This window comes from Apus apus, chromosome 7 (genome assembly GCF_020740795.1).
Source record: "Apus apus isolate bApuApu2 chromosome 7, bApuApu2.pri.cur, whole genome shotgun sequence".
Lineage (NCBI taxonomy): Eukaryota > Metazoa > Chordata > Aves > Apodiformes > Apodidae > Apus > Apus apus.
In genome coordinates, this window is record NC_067288.1 from 13606046 (window position 1) to 13624613 (window position 18568).

The 18568-nt window shown below is 37.3% G+C and overlaps 2 protein-coding genes across 8 annotated transcripts in view; both read right to left on the reverse strand.

The window, feature by feature from the left end:
• Positions 1-1820: 1820 nt before the first annotated feature.
• LOC127387262 (holocytochrome c-type synthase) lies at positions 1821-8705 on the reverse strand. 2 transcript variants are annotated; one of them, XM_051625400.1, is made up of 7 exons: positions 8653-8705; positions 7960-8109; positions 7350-7498; positions 6586-6734; positions 5350-5469; positions 4475-4561; positions 1821-4221 (listed from the first exon to the last, which is right to left on the reverse strand). In XM_051625400.1, exons 2-7 carry the CDS (start codon positions 8072-8074, stop codon positions 4023-4025), a joined length of 819 nt encoding a protein of 272 aa, XP_051481360.1. In that variant the 5' UTR covers positions 8075-8109; positions 8653-8705; the 3' UTR covers positions 1821-4022. The 2 variants fall into 2 exon arrangements, with proteins under 2 accessions (XP_051481360.1, XP_051481358.1); XM_051625398.1 differs by lacking the exon at positions 8653-8705 and adding an exon at positions 8486-8591.
• Positions 8706-11208: 2503 nt separating this feature from the next.
• The window catches only part of TLCD4 (TLC domain containing 4), a 41415-nt gene continuing 34055 nt past the window's right edge, over positions 11209-18568 (reverse strand). For all 6 annotated transcript variants that reach the window (XM_051624938.1, XM_051624934.1, XM_051624936.1 and 3 more), the window contains one exon: positions 11209-17785. In XM_051624938.1, the coding sequence (XP_051480898.1) occupies positions 17470-17785 (316 nt within the window). In that variant the 3' untranslated portion in view covers positions 11209-17469. The remainder of the gene's footprint in view (positions 17786-18568) is intronic.

Here is an 18568-nt window from a genome sequence, read left to right on the forward strand (position 1 = left end):
AGATGACAGACTATTTATGATTGTTAACCGAGCACCAAGAGTTCCTTTGCCACTATCACACCTTTCAGAGGCAGAAAATATTCATCATCATATTTTAGACTTCAGATATTATTTAGAGAGTATATTAAAGTCCTGGTAATAAATATATTATATAAACATTAGCATCATTTTCCTGTTTCACATGAAACTAGTATATCTCTTTCACAGCATAATTAAAAAATGGTAATCCAGAACATTTTGCTTTGGCAGTAAAAAAATAGCAATAATCAATAATGGACACAAATATCTTCTTAGCAGCAACACAGTCTCTTTCTTCTACAGCAAAGTAAAGCAGAAATTCTAGGGCTTAGGTGAAAAATTCTTACAGAGATTGAAGCTAGGACCACTGGCATAATAGGAAAGGGAGGACCAAAATTGTTTCCAGGGGAGAGGGAAAGAAATGAATAAATAAAGCGTGACAGAAGAGCTACAGCTCCCCATTTCAAAGTGCCTGCTAGTACAAGACAAAGGCAAAATGTCATGACTCAACATAGCCAGGAACTCCAGGCATCCCAGAAGGACAAGTCTGTGAATTACTCCCCAGTTACAGAGGACTTGGCCAGATATCAACGTGACACACTGCAGAGGAGCAGAGAGCTGGGCCAAGGTTACTGAGCAGGGAGGGTGTTGTAGGCACAGCAACAGGTGCCCTTCTAGGCTATCAGCTTGGTGCCAGGCACCCTAACTGCAGGGTAGTCACTGCTCACTTGAAGCCATACAGCAACAGGAGGCAAAACCAGACACTGGAAGGCAAATGGTCTCCTGCTCCAGGTAATAAAGATCAGTATCACTCTTGACTTACATACTACCTAAGACCTGGTTATAGTTGGAATGTTAGGCTGGAGTCCTTTTCCATCAGTCACTGGGCTCACAGTTTCTGACCACCACAATGTCCTTGAAGAAAGCATCTCCAGGTGCAGACCAGGAGGGAGCTCTTTTAACTTGTTGTAACTGCAAGAGTCAAAACACAATAGATTAAGAAGAGCTTTGACATGGTAAACCAGAACATAGGTGAACTTTACAGACCTAAATACACAACTGATTTAAAAAGTGGCCCTGCTTTAGTGAGTGCCCATGTTCTCCTTCTGCATGTGCCACAACATTAATTTGGTTTGAGACAGGTTCCCAACTTCTCTTTCAGCCTGACTGGGAACCTGATGCTGCTGCAGAATTCCCTGAAAGGGCCTGATCAGGATACTACACTTCTGAGCTCCATGGACTCTCTGTACCTTTCTATACTTAAAAAGAAAGGACATAAGTTTATTTATTTATACATATACACACACTCACCTTCAATCTAGCCTAAACAGTAGTTTTGCAGTCAAAGCATCCTCCCAAAGGGTAAAAAACATGAATTTTAAAAAGTTTTTCAAGTTTACATGAGAATTTTTTTATCATTCTGACACCCATCTTCTGAGAAATAGTCAACTGCCAACATCATGCAGAAAGTAATCCAAACCTAGAAGAGAACACTCCACGTTTACTTGCAGAAATTATTTACTTTAATTTACACTTCAAGGATTATTTAAAAATTCTTGCATTCCTCTCTTCAGAAATTAGCCAGACTCCAGATAAATGTATTTGTTGTCATTTGGTGCTGGTTTGGTTGGCGCACACTTGAATTTAGTCGTTGTTTTTTTGGTTCTGTGTTCACCTAAATAAATGAGCAGTATGTATTCAAGGATGTGATTAGTTATAACAGATTGTAATCTCTTATGACATGTGCAAGAGCTCATCTTAATAATTCTTACAGCAAAAAATACGATCAACAAGTACCAAAGTTAACAAAAGTATATTTATTTCATTCTCCTTTTTGTTTTAGAACAAAGTAGAACATTTCATTAACTGTAGCACAGAAAAGAACAATTCTGAATCTGTGTGAGATGGAACACAACAGAAGACAGTAAACTCCTGAAGTGGCACGTAACACCGTTCGCTGGATTTAGCAGCAATTACAAATTCCATAATGTGCTCAAGATTACACTTCCAAAATCAACAAAGCAAACTCATTCTTTTGAAGCTTCTGAAGCACTCCCAACATTGCTGTACCTTTTCCATATTTCTTGTGCAAAATACAGAATTTTCTGTCTATCATTACCAAATGTATTCATAAACCAACCAAACAAAAACCAAAAAACACCACCCCGAAAAAGCAGTAAGCCTCAGTCTTTACTGCTCCAACAGAGAAGAGCTTTCATTGTCAGATATGCTTCATACAAGCTCACACACCTCTCATGATCCCATATATACATTGCATACTTCAATGGAGATTATTTTTTTAACTATTTTTCATTTATATATATGAATCACTGCAAAGATGAAAAATTAATGAGGAAAGTGCGTAAGGGTAAGAGCATGGTTTTATCTTAGGATTTTTGACTTCTGGGTAATATTTATTCCTACCATGCAGGACAGCTGCCTCTGTAGTGGGAACCATTCATCTCCACTAGTATCTTAGATTACAAAAACTTCCCAAAATAATTTTTTCCTAAATGGGAAGTTAGTTTACTGAAACACTGAAGGGCTTTCCCTCAGGAAAAGTTACAAAAAAAGCTTCCAATGTCAGTTCAACCACTTTTGGAAAATGAATGTACAGCTGGCTCCCAGTTAAGGTTGTGAAGTTTCATTAAGGAAGCTTCTCCATTTTAGAAGCTGCAACATAATACTCTCTTACTTCTTCCGTTCCCTAGTGTTCTGCATGGAGGACTCATTCTCAAGAGTAATATATGCTGAAAGGGAAGAGTAATTTAAATTTAGGGTTATGTGGCACCTGCAATTTACCAAGCCATGCAAATTTAAAGCTATTACAGTGGAAGACGAAAAAAATAATGTAGCTTCCCTTATTAGACACAAACATTAATCAAATCTTTAAGCCACACAGCATTAACATACATCACTCTCAGGAAACACTCCAATCAACCTTGTTACTTGGCACTTTTGATACCCTTTTAGCCAAATTATACACACATTTGCAATATGCCTCACACTCACAATTATGCAGAAATGTGTATGACTGCATAGTCATACACCCTTGTGTGATTCCCTGTTGTATTAAAAAACACACCATGATACAGCCGATAAGGCTAAGATCCAAAGTAAAGATGCATTGCACGAGTTTCTTTAAATAAGGCTTACATCTGTCCTAAATGCATGAAACAAGACAAAGTAAAAGCCATAAGAATACTAAAAGGATACAGTATCCTTACATCTGAAAACAAACCTTTTAAATACACAAATAAATAGCTGATAAGTATCAATTTCATCTCCTTTTAGAAACTTCGTTTTACAAGTAACTGACACTAATATCCTGCTTCTAACTGATATTCTTCTGTTCAAAGATAAATTGCAGATTAAGACATGAGTATAGTGTCTGTATTTTCAACTTAACATACCTTTTAAAATACTCATATTACACTATACTTCCTTTAACTGAATAAACTTGACTAGTTTTCTGAGGAAGCATGTATTTGAACAAATAAAAGTGCCCATCTGAAAACAAATACATGGTTTTATAGTTAATAAAACATGCATTTTGAAACAGTCCAGATATTTTATGCTTTATTCGTCATCTACGTATTCAAACACTGTAACTATCTGAATTTTTTTAATTTCCAGTTTACACTATTTAAATAATACTCAAAACTCCAGTCAGAATCAGAAACCTCATGTATTTGGTGCAGCTCTGGAGTCATTAAATGAAAAGGCAGCGAGCTCACGTGGGATCTGTGCAAAGTAAGAAAATATTTCCCATCTCTTAAGAAAATTACGATACGTTTTTTTGCTACTGTAACTTTATTATTTAATTCAAAAAAACATAAAGCATCGATGTACTGAAAAACAGATTTCCCCATTCCCCAACGCCAAAGAACAGTGGTGATGATGAAAATAATGACAGTTGCAGTGAACTTCCAAGTCCTAGTATACACTTATCCTTAGTCTAGAAGGAAAGCGGTTTACTTTTTGACTGCACACCACAGGAGCAGCTATGAAGTCCACCGCCACCAGGCTACCTTCATTCTGTCCCACACAGCTGACAGAGAGTCAAACGCAGGGCGAACATCCAGGACAGTGAACTGGTAGTTCTTATCTACTGCTCCACCATCGTAGTAATCAATAACATACCGCACTTCTTTACCGCATCGGTCAACAATCCAATCGTGCCTGTCAAAGGGAAGTTCGTACCTGGAAAGACAGACAATAGACCATGTAGGTATTTTAATGGGTATTATGAAACTGGGAGAGGGAGCAAAAATCCTATTGAAGGTTTCTTTATCCAGATCCTGACATAAGATCCCCACTAGTACTTCTACCTTCTGGTATTTATAACTTGCAATTTCAGTTCTGAAACATCTTAAAATTAATTCTACACCATGTTTTCAGACATGTCTCCCTACCCTCCCATCTCACTGGAAGACCTTCTTTCCTGCTCACGTACCCCATCCATGAACGTATTCTGGCTCTTGGTGAATACTCCTTTGCTTTGCCTCCAAACCGCATCAGTGATGGTCCACATGGGCACTCCCTGCCCACACAATTAAAAAGGAAAGTAGTTATTACCTTTTAAAACAGTCTTATTTTCAGTTTTGAAGCAACTATGGTAACTTGTTCTAGTAACAGAGAAGCCAGATAGGAGAAAGAGCAACAGAAGAAATAAATTACTAGTGATCTAAACCAGCTTTGTTTTTTTAAAAGGCTTGAAAAGTCCCCTAGTTTCTGACAGCACTAACTGCTGGTATGATAAAGTACCTTTGATATGCTCCACACCATTGCTCTGATTTATCAACAGAGCAGTTCTCAGAAAATCTGATCCACAGATTAATAAAGAACAGAAAACTGTAATCCAAACTACTGTGTAACAAAGGTCACAGAATTTCAGAGAATTTCTACATACAGGATGCTTAGTCAGTCTCTTCTAGGAACAGGGACTATACTTACCTAAAAAGTAACAACTTGTTTTGTACCAGCCACTTTAGTGTAAGCTTACATCTTGTACCTTTTTCATAACATCAAGATTTCAATTCAATTATTCCCAACTAGACAGAATAAGAAATTAATTTCCCCAAATCCACATTAAACACATACCATCAAAATACTCATCAGTTTTATCAACATAGTAACTGTTCAGTTCTAGTCAAGATCTGGATAATCTTCCTCCCTATTAATGAAAATGCAGACTCCTACAGGATGATAACTTTTGGGGCATACCAGCACCAGAATATTTCTGCACACTCTAGAGACATTCTATTTTTAAACCATTACAAAAGCAAGAGCCAAGCCAAAGGTTCTGCTTTTCATTTCACGTGTACATACACAGCATGAAGAGCTTCCCACTTCAAAATTTCCTTCCAAGCTTGCTCATTATTTTGGTTGTGAATCTTAATGATATTGGTCATGTCTTCACTTGTTATGTCGTCATCTTTCCATCTCCACCTACAAAAAATTAAGGATTTGAAAACAGTTTACAAGCATATACATTAGAACTACTATACTATACTACTATATTACAGTATAACACCTCCACCTTCCTCAGTTTACCTGATGGGCTTTTGAATCAAGAGATTTAAGATTTCATGCAAAGACACAAAGCAAGTATGGAAATCACTGGTTCATCTGCTTAAGCATCTTAAGAACCCCTTCATCTTACAGAAGTTACAGTCATAAAAAAACACAAATTCTAGTTAGTTAAATAAACAGCTTAACTGGATTAGCAAGTTATCAGAGTGTGCAAACACCACCACATCCACAATATTCCAAACATGCCTAGCAGAAATCCCCCTTGCATTCCTAAGGCACTGAAGTTCTGTATTCAGTGAATTTTGCCTTTCATCTCTCTGACCCTGCACTATGACTCTGCACGTGCTTCCTTTTCAACAGGGTAACACTGAAAACATTGACACATGTAGTTTTGTTTTGAACACAAAACTTTTGTGTTCAATATTGACTGCTTATGACATATTGTCTTAAGAAAAATATCGATGCACAGAACAAAGAATTACTGTTGTTTTAATAGTAACTACCTTTATAGTTATCTGTCTGAGAAGGACAAACAAATAATTACAGAGCAATGAGGAGTGTCAGCAGCACAGAAGCGTTTTTAGGCCAGGGGATATGTTTATGATTTAGTTAAATGTTGCCTACACTGAATTTTTGCAAAGAATGAAAATACCGTTTTCACATTTTTATCAACTTGGCAAATTCAAGTTACATGTTCTCATAATCACAGAACTTTTACCATTGATTTATAGGATTACCATGAAGCTGATTGAGTCTGAAAGCTGGCAATCATGCAAAATTTGTCAATGCCTATGCACTGACATTTAAGAAAATGTTCTAAGCTAGTGGCAATTCTAGAAGAGACCAGGTCTTTTGAGATCAGCTTTCCCTTAAAAATAAAGCTGTTTATAAGCATAGCAATTTTTAAAAGAGCTAATTATTGTGGCTTAGAGTCCACAAACTTTTAAATAATACTGATGATTAGTAACTAATGATATTACTTCCTGAATTTCAGACTCACAGACTCCATCTGATAATTCACAGTGTAGTTACCCTTTTCTTAGCATAGCATTCCAGAACATTTGCTCTGAAGGGTAGACCCATTTCTTGTCAGAATGTGCTCTAGGAATGGAAGATTCTTCTCTAACAGTTGACAGTGGAAATGGTTGATCTGGGGATGGCTGTTGATTAGGAGGAGGCATCTAGAAAACAAGGACAATCAACAACAAACTATAGTAGGAATTATTTTTATGTTACAGTGTTTGAAAAAATCAAAGCATAAATAATAAGCTGATACAAACACCAAGTTCAGCCTCTATACAAGCCCACTAAAATTACCTTTTGCTTTCACAGTAAAATTCTTTGCATAACTTTGCCATCTTAAGACTAACAACCCTCTGTGCCGAAAATTCAACTTTCAAAACAGCAGTGCTTTTTGTACATCAGAGGAAATTTTTGAGAGATCTGAATCAGAATTTACCCATACCACTACACAGAAACCTAGAAACCACTGATGTAGCATAAAAAATGTGCATGTAACTAACAGAAATTGACCGCAAAAGTTATTTATAAACTGAAAGGCCATCTTTCACCAAAAAGATGTGAATTTGAAAAAGAGAATAAGATCCAACATGGTTTTATACAAATATTTGCATACAAAATGAGAACAAGCAGTGTTAAAAATTTTAAAATAACGTTAATTGCTAGAGTTTCCACCTTGAACAGTATCACTATTTACGTTTTGGGGATCATATTTCAGAAGAAACAAGACTGAAGAAAGAAGACCAAAGAAAACATCTGAAATAAGCAAAAGTTACCATGTTGTTAGGATCTATGTCATCTTTCACTTGAGAAGCACCAGAACTCATCGGACAGGCTACAAATTCATATGCTCTTTCTTGATGTGCGGGAACATTGTCTGTGTTCTCTGTTCTGTGCTCAGGAGCCTTCATGTGCATTGGACAACCTGAAATACAGGAAAAACAGTATAAATTTTGCTATAGAATACTAACCCTAAGACATGGCAGGAAATAGAAAACAGTTCATTGAATGAACAGTTCATTTAAATATAAATTGGTATTTCGCTTTTTCTTCTGAGCTTGGCAAAAGTTTTAACTATTATTCTCTTTTCTGCCTATTTTAGGACTCATCACCATGCTAAAGTCTAGAATTCTTACGTAGCCCTTGAATGCTCATTCCCCATCCCATGCTGGCCCCTATACTGAGCTGTTTGCAGCTCAGATTTCCACAGCAATGCTAATCCAACACGTGTTGATTGTGTCAACAGAAGAGCTGATGTCCTCCTTCTCCAGACATTCATCTGGAGCTGCCCTTCTTTTGCCTTTCTCCAGCTACATGTTCTATAGCAACATATTTTTCAATGTTTTTTACAGGTAAAGAGTTTACTAAAGTCTGGGAAATAATTACCACTTCTTTTTTCCTGATGCATGGGACACTCTGAAGGTGGAGACGCTGTCTCATGTTGCTTGGATGCGTGCGGGGACTGACCCGTGGCAGCCGGGGAGGATGCAGACAAACCCATGGTTTCCACCCACAGGGTCTTTTCAGATCAAATCTCTAAAGGCAAAAAGCAAATACCCGTAACACAAAACTACACTGCTGAATACACGTACGGATACGCTGCTGTAGCGGACACTTAAAGATCAAGGAAAACACCAGATTAAGTAATAAACGTTCTGCCTACATGAGAACCCGCAGCCCGAGCACCGGCCAGGGCGGACAGCGAGGGAGCCGGGGCAGCTTCCGGGCGCCCCCCGCCAGGGGCAGCCGCACCGGCCGCCGCGCCCCGCGCCCGGCCGCTGTGCTCACACCACTACCGGCAGGGCGAGGCCGAGCGGCGGGCAGGCCCTGCCCGCACCCCAAAACCGGCCGCAGCCCCGCACCGGGCACCCAACACCCGCACCCCGCCGCGGGCAGGACGCGCCTCACGTACCGCCGCGCGCGAGGCCGCCGCACCGTCACACGCACCGCCACACGCACCGCGACCGACCTCGCAGGCAAGGTCAGGCCCGCCCCGCGCCCCGCCGGCCCGGCCCAGCGCGGCCCGCCCCGCCCCCCGCCCCGCGGCCCCGCAGCCGCCGCCTCCGGCTCCTCCCGCACCTCGGCCCAGCGCGCGCCGCCGGGAGGGGCGGGGACAGCGCGGCCTGCGCGGCAGCGGCCGCGGAGCGAGGGAGGCGGGGCGGGGTCCCCGAGCAGGCGCGGTGCCGGCGGGCAGCGGAGCGGCGGGAGCCCCGCGGCACTGGGGCCTTGGGGTGGCCCCGTGATCACGTTAACCTGGGATGACGAAAACACAAACTCAAATCCGGAAGAGGGGTTTCTTCCGCCCTGGGCATGTATTTTGGTGTTAGGAAAGAAATTCGTGATTCCCATTTGTTTTGAAAAGGATCAGAAAAATTAATAAAGAAAAATTCTAAACTACACTGAAACTGTTCTAACACTATTTCAAATTATGTAACTACCTGAATTTAAAAAAAACCCCATACATTCCTCTTGAGTGCTTTTGAGAACACGTTCACATACCATCTTTCAAAACAGGATCTTTCTTATTAATTCGGAGATTGCCATTCAGTGTGAACATGAAATAAAAATACAAGCATAAAGAAATATCAAGTATCCAGCCTTTCATTAGCTTTTGCCCTTTTGCAATGTTTATTATGTAAGAGAAAATTGTTCCCTGCCCTTTCTGCATGCAGGAATTACTAGCACAGCCTACTGAGAACCTGGAGTTAAGGAAAGTGGCACCACGTCAGTTAATTGAGTCTCTACTGTGTGTCTTAAGAGAACATCACGGTTGCCTACATCACTGTTTGAAGTTTTAGGCCTATTTGGCTTTGCTGAAATCTCCAAGACTGTTCCTGCACTCACAGTAACAACTGTCTAAGCAGCACTAAACACGATACAATCATTTTCATCCTCGCTGTACTTGACAATGCAGTTTAATACATCTCCTATAGATAAACTGACATCTCTGCTTCCAAATATTTCAAGTCAGTGGCAGAATGACTCTGAGGCAAAGCACGTTTTCTCTTTTTGATGTTCTGAAACTGGGAATTGGTTCTACACCCTCCTCTCTAAGTACATGATGCTGTTGATGTCTGTACACTGCCTCCCTGCTTTCCACCATCACCCTCCAGCAGCAGCAACAATTGCACTACTTATTAGTCATTGTGCAGATAATAGTTTTCACCCTTTGGAAGATAAGCCAAGTAGCAAATACCTTTTCCTCAATTACAAAGAACAAAGCACACGATCTACCCTTAGGTACATTACACTGTAAAGTTCAGAAAAGCAGAGCAGAATAAGAAGATGCTCACAGAAGTTGTTCACCATCTAAAAAACTACAGATATCCAAAGTGAAGATTAAATGAAAACAAACAAACAACAAAAAACACCCCACTCTCCCCCCCCCCAAAAAAAAAAACCACACACAACCTCCCTAATGCAGAATTATTACACCAATACAAGTACAGAAAAGTTTTCAGCAAGAACAAGGAGTAATAAAAAAAAAGTTAAAATTTGGAAGAAAATTAAGAGCAACTTTGTACCAGAACATGACAAAGAAGTGAATGTACAAAATACATATCCCACATCTTAGGGAGTTGTATGTTTCTCACACTTCACACAAGAGTTGTTGGATTTGCCAGGTTAAGAACAGCTCACTGAAAGGCATCCCTTGTTCTCAGCCATGCCTAGTTCTTCCTCTCCAGCATCCAGTGCTAAAAGCTGCCCAGTGCTAAAAGCTGCCCAGTGCCAACATGAAAGCCTCTCAAGCCCTCACTGTCCTTCCTCAAGCAGTTAGAAATCTGATCTATATAGCATCTGACCCCAAATAACATTTCCAGACATCCCCAGTTATTTCCAAACAGACCAACTAATTAATGAGTAGTTTTCTACACTAAAATTATTACCCAAAGAATAAAATTTACAAATAAAGCTAAATACCCCTTAAAAGACTAGAGGAAAAAAAAGTACAAAACACTGGAATGCTTTATGCTTTCTACTAGTAACTTAACCATCGCATAATAGGAAAAAAAAAAAACAAAAACAAACAAACAAAAAAACCCAACCAAACAACTCAAAGATGAGCAATTCCTGTGTTTGTAAAGCCAATTGGGTTATGATATTAAAGAGCAGCAACCTCCTCTTGAGTAAACCTCTGAGTTTTACCACACAATCTATACTTCCCAGAATCTAGGAACTGCCATATTAAGGAACCTAACTGCCCATCTTAGTATTCAGTGAGGGGCTGTGTACCTGCATCACATAATATGCTGACACCAGTAGCTCTTTATCCCTAGAGCCCTCAGACAACTGGCCAGCTATGTCCTGAAAAATGTGGCGTTTCAATACTGTGTAATATAAGTTTTTTTCCTCAATACACACCAAAATTTATAAAGTTACATTCCGGGCTCCAGTGATGGCCTACACGAAACTTCAGCCTTTAAAAGCCCAGCCAGCTGAAAAACAGTTTGGCCCAGACTTCACAGTCCCTCCTTTTAAAAAAATCATACACCATGAAATTTCAAGATATCATTTATAAGGCAGGTTTTTTTCTGAAATTAACCTAAAAAATGTTGTCCTTTCCTGATGTATCCATTAGAGATACCTAAGTTATTGCCATATTAACACAGAAATAAGATACATGAAATAAGAAACTGTGTTCCTTTCCTTTATTATGAAGTATTGATACCTTGCATACAACATGCAATTTATTGCTTATTGACATTATTGCATATATCAAAGGGAAAAAAAATAATCAGCCAATATCTTTTAATGCAAGCTCCTAAATGGTTCAAACAAAATATAAAATGCTTTACAATATCACTGAAATGCAAACAAGTAATTCAGATTTTTTTAATAATAAAAAGTAAATTTAAACCCATAATAACTTAATCATTCACCTCACTACAACTGATTACTTTTATCACAATTCTGCAAAATTGTTATATTGCATTTTTAAACCCTTGTGCCATGATAAGGATTGCTACTAGTCAGGCCACATTACTATTTGAATTTAACCATGCAATCCTGACATTTTGTGACAATGTTAGTATTAACTGCAAATCAGATTGTCAAGATTTACCACAAATCAGCCTAGCAGAATTTAGTTTCTGCCTTGCTCTGCACATAAGGTAGATATATTTACAAAGTTTCTTCTTAGACAGAATATTATAGCAACTTTTTTTTAATTACAGGCTCCATTACTTATGCCTAATTTGTAACTCATTTGCTCCCAATCATGTTTTAATTTGGTTTTATATCAGGTTAGCTGTGCTTACATGTTAAATTATTCCACATATACAGGTATCTGTCAATATTAAAGGAAACACTGTTTGGTACATACATGCTAGAAACAAATTCAGGATATTTCCATGTGTGCATATTAAGTGTGCAAATTATATAGCCGAGCTCATGACTAGCCCTTTTTTTCCTTTTCTCCCATCATACGATGGATTTCTCTTGTGAAACTGGAATACGGTTACAATAAACAAAACCAATATTGCATTCAAAACATGTTCTGTATTACAGCTTAGTATTCATCTTTAAATGTTGCTTTCAAACCTAGCAAGTTTTTTAAAATTCCAAAGTTTAAAAACTTAGAAGACAATTTACATGCAACACTTGGATGCAGTTTCTCATATTTAAATATTTTTAGGCTCATAACAGCATGTCCTACCCACAAGACAAGTACAATGTTTGACATCCCACGCATAGATTTTAAATAAAGATACACTACAGAATATTTTATTTGCTTTTAAATTTTCAATTTCAGTAAGTAGAAAGTTATAAATAGCACACTGAATCATCATATGGTTGATACCAAGCCATGCTGAACTCTTCATAATTCAATCTCTTAAAGACATTTCCTTTACACTACAACTAGATTAAAAAACTATATACAAAGTTATAATCAGATGCCCTCTCAGTGCAGGACATCACACAATGAAAATGTTGCCAAAATATTTCTTATACCAGACAATACCATTTATTCTTCATAGCTATCTTCCATTCTTTACTGAGCTATAAAGTGCTTGGCAATTATAAATAGAGCAAGAATTTCAAAGGAGGTAGCTAGTAGAGATTTGTAGTGGATAAGAAACCTTACCAAGTGTTACAAGATAAAAGTGTGATTTGTTGCTTAATCCCAGTTCTCTAAATATCCCAAGCAGTACATCTTTCATCTTCTCCAAAAAAAACCCACACAAAACCAACCAATAAAAAAAAACCCATAAACAACAAAACCCACAAACTTTCAAGTTGCTTTCAGAAAATACTAAGACAAACAAGGAGGTTTTGCCCAGGTTTGTAATTGTTCATAAATATTGATCACTATTTCCATTTGACTGCTCTCAGGATCTCAGCAATGAAGTACTGTTCTTTTTCCAGCTGTCAAAAATATTCCATAGATAGAGAAACTCCCTCAGGAACAGATCCTTCCTCATGAAATTCCTTCTAGCCAGATAATGATGTTGTACAGTAGGCCATTACAAATATGCAAGAGGGCTGCCCATTCTATCTTAAGTTTTCTACACTTGCATTTATTTTTCATCTGAAAACTACAGTTGCCTTCTATTTGCATTATTGTGGCTTTCAACAGCAGCCAACACTGCACAGATCCTAAGCTGGAGTAATTGTCAAGCAGCCCTTTATTTTCATCTGAATGGCTCAGCAGAAGCACCATAAACAATTTTACAAACTTCTCTATTAAATGATCTTTTGCTGAAAGCTTGTCTCCACATATACTTAAATGCACACAAGACCATAAGAAAAAGTCCTCTTCATACAGCAATCAACAACAGATAACCCATTTTATACAGCCTGAACATTTTAAAGAATAGTTTGATTTTTTTTTTCACTATTAACAGATACAGAAATACTTAAACCTTTCTGCTACGTATCAGTCTGCTGTTGCCCCAAGCACAGCAGTAGGAAGACATCTGAATACCTCTATTTGTGTTCTCAAAGTCTTCTCCACCTCTCTTCTTTAAACCTGCTTGAACACATTTGCTCAGTTGTGTAAGCTTTCACACTTAGCTTAATGTTAGTTCTGCATTATGAGAAATCTTCTCCCATGATTTTCTAAGTAAAGATGGAAGCAATTATCTTTCAGACACTGCTATTAATTTCATCTTCAATACAAAATTTAGAATTGTTACGAATTTATATAAAAAATCAGCTCCCCTCATTTTCCTGTGCATAGGATATTTTTCATTATTCAAAATATTCTATTTTTTAAGCAATTAAGTTATTCAATTATTGAGTTCATTCAAGATAGCATGTATTTATAGAGGTAGAGTAGGCTTCAGAGATGGAATTCTTACCACTGAAGAATGCACATGGATAACCCATAAAGCATCTCTGTAGTGTAAGGCTCTCGACTTCATTGAAATCCACTGGAACACTCACCCAGAAAAGGAGTACTTGAAGTACACATCCCCTCTGTAAGTGCTGTATCCACAAATCAATTATAAAAACAAAACTTGACATACTGTGCCCAGGTAGTAGTTCTGAAAGTGGCATCTACTCATCTTTTGATGAAAAACTAAAGCCATAAAAAAGGGAAACTTGCATTCCTACATACAGACTTACTGGTACCAATAAATTCTCCCATGATCCTCATGCTAATTTTGTGTCACCTGGTACTGAAGAATGTAAAAAGAAAAAAACAAAAACAAAAAAACAACAAAACAAAAAACAACACAACTGAGCATTTTATACAAGATTAACTCCTTCCATTTGATATGTACAAGGCAAAGACACCTGGTGACATATGAGGAGTCTACTTAAGCATCTTTTAAAACCAGAAGTTTTAAGCCACTAATAAGACAGTATTACATTCCAAAGGTAGCATTTATTATGATGCTACTTACCATGCATTAAGGTTTTTTTTGTAAAAAAAAAAACCAAAGAAATAAGCTTGCAACATTAAACTGCATTCATATTCCACCACAGATTTTAAATTAATAAAGTGCAATTCAAAAACAGATGCCACAGCTATCTAATTTGCTGTATTATAAGCTTTAAATGGCAGTTTAAAAGTGCCCTATACTAAGGTATTTAGTACATCACAACTTTGCAGCCTGTTTACTACAGTTCTTGCTGAATAGACAAGTGTTGATAATTTGTTCAGTAGAAAGTTGTCTTCTGATACTTAGCTGATGCATGAGGACATAACTAATAGGTTTAAAATTTAATTACACAATTTAAATCTAATACATTGCAAAATATTGTTTTAATTACACTAGTTTTGTTCTGCAATTCAAAATATGTAATACTTTAAAATAATTATCTCACTGCCCTTCCATTTTGCATTGTTGCCCAAAGTGCAATGCAGGGGTTTGGTTTAGTTTTATTTCAATCTAGTTTTAATGTAGCTTTATTATAGCTTGACTTACTTTTTTCCCTCCCCATCAGACATGAGTCTGGATGTAGACCATTAAAATGAATGTTCTCTATTGAAAAAAAATTTAAAATGCTGAAATATTAAAGATTACGCTAAGGGATGAATCTTTAAAAGTTTTCATGAGTTATCAACCTCAAATTCACCTCAAATTGTCTTTCTTATCAACTTTTTTCCATTCTACTTCCTGAATAAAAAGAGCAGACTTCTACATTCAAACATATTCCCCAAAGTGTTTCAATTTACTCAATTTTAAAATTTAGAAAGGAACTAGCTATTACAAAATTATTCCCTGACTTAAATAGTGCAAGAAAAAAATATTTCATGTACAACTTTGAATCATAAAGGTGATAAAAACAGAGCCTTTGTTTATAGCCTAGATTTTGCATTAGATACACTGAAATAATTATTTTAAAATATACCAGGTTCTGCAAATTAGTATGAAAGAGAGGATGTCTCTTTCAGCAAAGCAGGTCACAGGATCAGCTCTCAAAGAGTATGGATGTACTGGTACCCAATTAAAGTACTCCACTCACTCAAATCGTACAGCTAAACAGATTAATTGCCAGCTTTCCCAAGGTATAAACGGATCTTTTGTCTGCAAGCTTGTGAAGTATTAATAAGCACAGAACCAAACCAACAGAAGTATTAACAATCCTTGATATCTCACTTAACAAGGCAGGATTGGGAAAGGGTTTTGGAAAAAAGCCTGCCCAGTTGAACAGAAAAATGTGGCTTTATAAAAGTGTGTATTATGCTAGCCCAAACAATAGTCCCTGACATAATTTCTGCTGGGGAACTAAACTCAGCACAGCCACCTTGGATATGAGGCCTTTCAGCCTCTGCAGCCTTCTGGGGTCTTAGAAACGTCCCATTCCTGGAAGAAGGGAACGCTGCGTCCCTCATCCAGGATCACAGTATTGGGGCATTCACACCTCCCATTACAGAGGGAAGAGCTCATGTCACCCAGCTTTGTTAGAGGGTTACATTGGGTATTTTCTCTTTTTGTTTAAAACCAAATTGCTTAAAGTGTGCTACAATGATTGGGATGTGCACTAAAGTACTGCCTGAAAATGGATACTTTTAAACACGCCTTACCAGAAGGTATGACAAATAAAAAGTAATGTCAAAAAAAAGAACAAACAAAAAACCCACCCACCTAAGGAAAAAAAAAGAGTTAGTCAGCCTCAATTAAAATATGGTTAAAAATAAGCAAAACAAAACCAAACTACACACAAATAAAACTCTCAAAATCATTCAGAAATAAAACAAAAATCAGAATTTCCTTAAATTGTATTATAAATTAGATTCCAGAATATTCCTGGATGGTAAGATTCCTCTCTGATGCCCTCCAAACCTTTGAGTTAGCAGAAGGAACAGAGTACTTATTGACAAATATGTGGTTTAAAAAATAAAAAACGTTGCACCTATAGAAGTTAACTGTCATTCTACAGAACTACCACCCAGCTTTACAGAAGTTTGGCACTGTTAATCTAAGAATGTTTTTAGTCAATACCTCAAACTTCTGATGTCATTAACATGGAAAAATGTGACCAACAAAACCTCAAGACTTCATATCAAATGGGACATTTGTGTGATAAAAGAAAAAAAGTATTACTCATCACAAGGAGAAGAATTTTATCTCCTTATAACTAGAATTTGCATCCAGAGAGCCAATGGTTAAAAATACTCTGAGGACAGTTGCAGCACTTCTCAAAGGTAGTAGCAGCAAAGGAAAAAGCACTCCAGTAAGAATGATGCTGTTTCCACACATCATTTACCATACTGACTTACAAAACAAAATTCATGGGCAATTTAGATGATGTACTATTTGCATGTAATCTAACACATCAAAAGTGAATTCTTCCCATCAAAAGAAAAGAATTTTAACAATTTTTAAGAAATTTTGAAGTCTTATAATACAGCATTTTAGATAAAATTATTTCCTAAATTTCCCAAAATGGTTTGCATTCCTGTAAGGCAGAACAAAAAGCAGTAAAAGACTTCACAGAATCAAAGCTACATTTTTAGCTGTACTTGCAAAATTTATAAAGTTGTCAAGAATGAAATCTTGATTGTTATTCCTAGAAGAAAGCATAGAAATGTGCAAGGAAAATTGCACCATTATCGGGAGTTTGGGGAGTTTTTTTTGTTTTCTAAAAAAAGAGAGATGTCAGTATTCACATCAATCTGAGAAACCTGAGTGAAACAATTTCAACACACTGGTGGACAACAAGCAAGTAACCAGTCTGCTCCTTTTGAATTCCAGTAGCTTGTAACTGCTTAAAACAGAGATGTGGAACTCCCTGTGTGAGCTTTTGCTTTTATTCCTCACCAGACAGGATCCATAAAGCGTGGCCCTGGGTGTGCAGGCAGTGTGGCTAGGGAAAGAGCAAGGTCAGTACAGAGGTAATACCTTGTTTCCTTAAGAGGAGCATTCCATGGCAGAAATGTGCACTGTTTCAGTGAGCTTAAATGATTTTCATAGCAAAAATTTCATTTTATGCATATGATTTCTAGGCAGATTTTCCATTTCTGTGAGTTTTGGCTTCCTCCTGTCCAATAAGACAAATTACTTTGTAGCATCCTTTTGCAATTTTGACCATCCACATCACATTCATAACATCCAAGACAACACTTGAGATAATCCAGGCGCTCTGGGCTGCAAATCCTAATCTCTGGAAAGCTTCTGTTCCAAATGAAGAAATGACATGGGTGTAATACACAGGCATGACGGCAATCCTCACCACGAAGAACACGACTGTCATCAGCACCCCATTGATGATGTTGGCCTTTGAAGATTTGGGATATCCCAGTACTTCAAAAAACCACCTGCAAAAGAAGTGTTCACAGATAACAGGCAGGCAGACTTGAAGTAATCTCATTTTAAAATTATTTTATTTAATTATTTTCGTTAATAATTTAATGTATTAATACATTAAATATAATACTCTTATAATTTCTAAATTATTGTATAGTGCCTTGGCTTAGTTGCAAATTTTTCTGCTTGGATGCATTTTTTTTCCCCACATAAACAGGGTACGAAAGCCAGTACATTGCAGAACAGAATGCAGAAAATCTTGATTTGAATTGTAAACCAGTTGACAACCAGTGTGCACTCCAGAGACTATTGTAAAATACACTATAATTCAAATTCTCTTTTAAAGTTATAAATACAAAGTTATCACCTGTTACTCTAGTTTGCACCAAGGGGCAACTAAAATTCTATATACTGTAGAGTGCCAATATAGGTAAATGGACATCTGCTTAGCAACTTCCCTCTCTGAGCAAATTTTAAGAAGTAAAGGTCAGTAAATCACAGTTATCATTAAATTTTACCCACCACTGTTCATAATTAATTACATAAACACTGATATTAATATTAAAAGATCTAAAACGCTTGGCATGGAGACAACATTCAATTAGATACCCCTAACAACACAGACAGGAAATGCAAAGAAAATACTACAGTTCTGAGAAGAGTTCACTTTATATTTTAGTAATACCAAGAATGCAAATAAGAAACATAATGTAAGTCATTATCATTATCCACTACTTACTGTCTTAAGGGTCTGGTTCTCTTCAAATTTAATGAAAAATAGCCAACTATTCAAG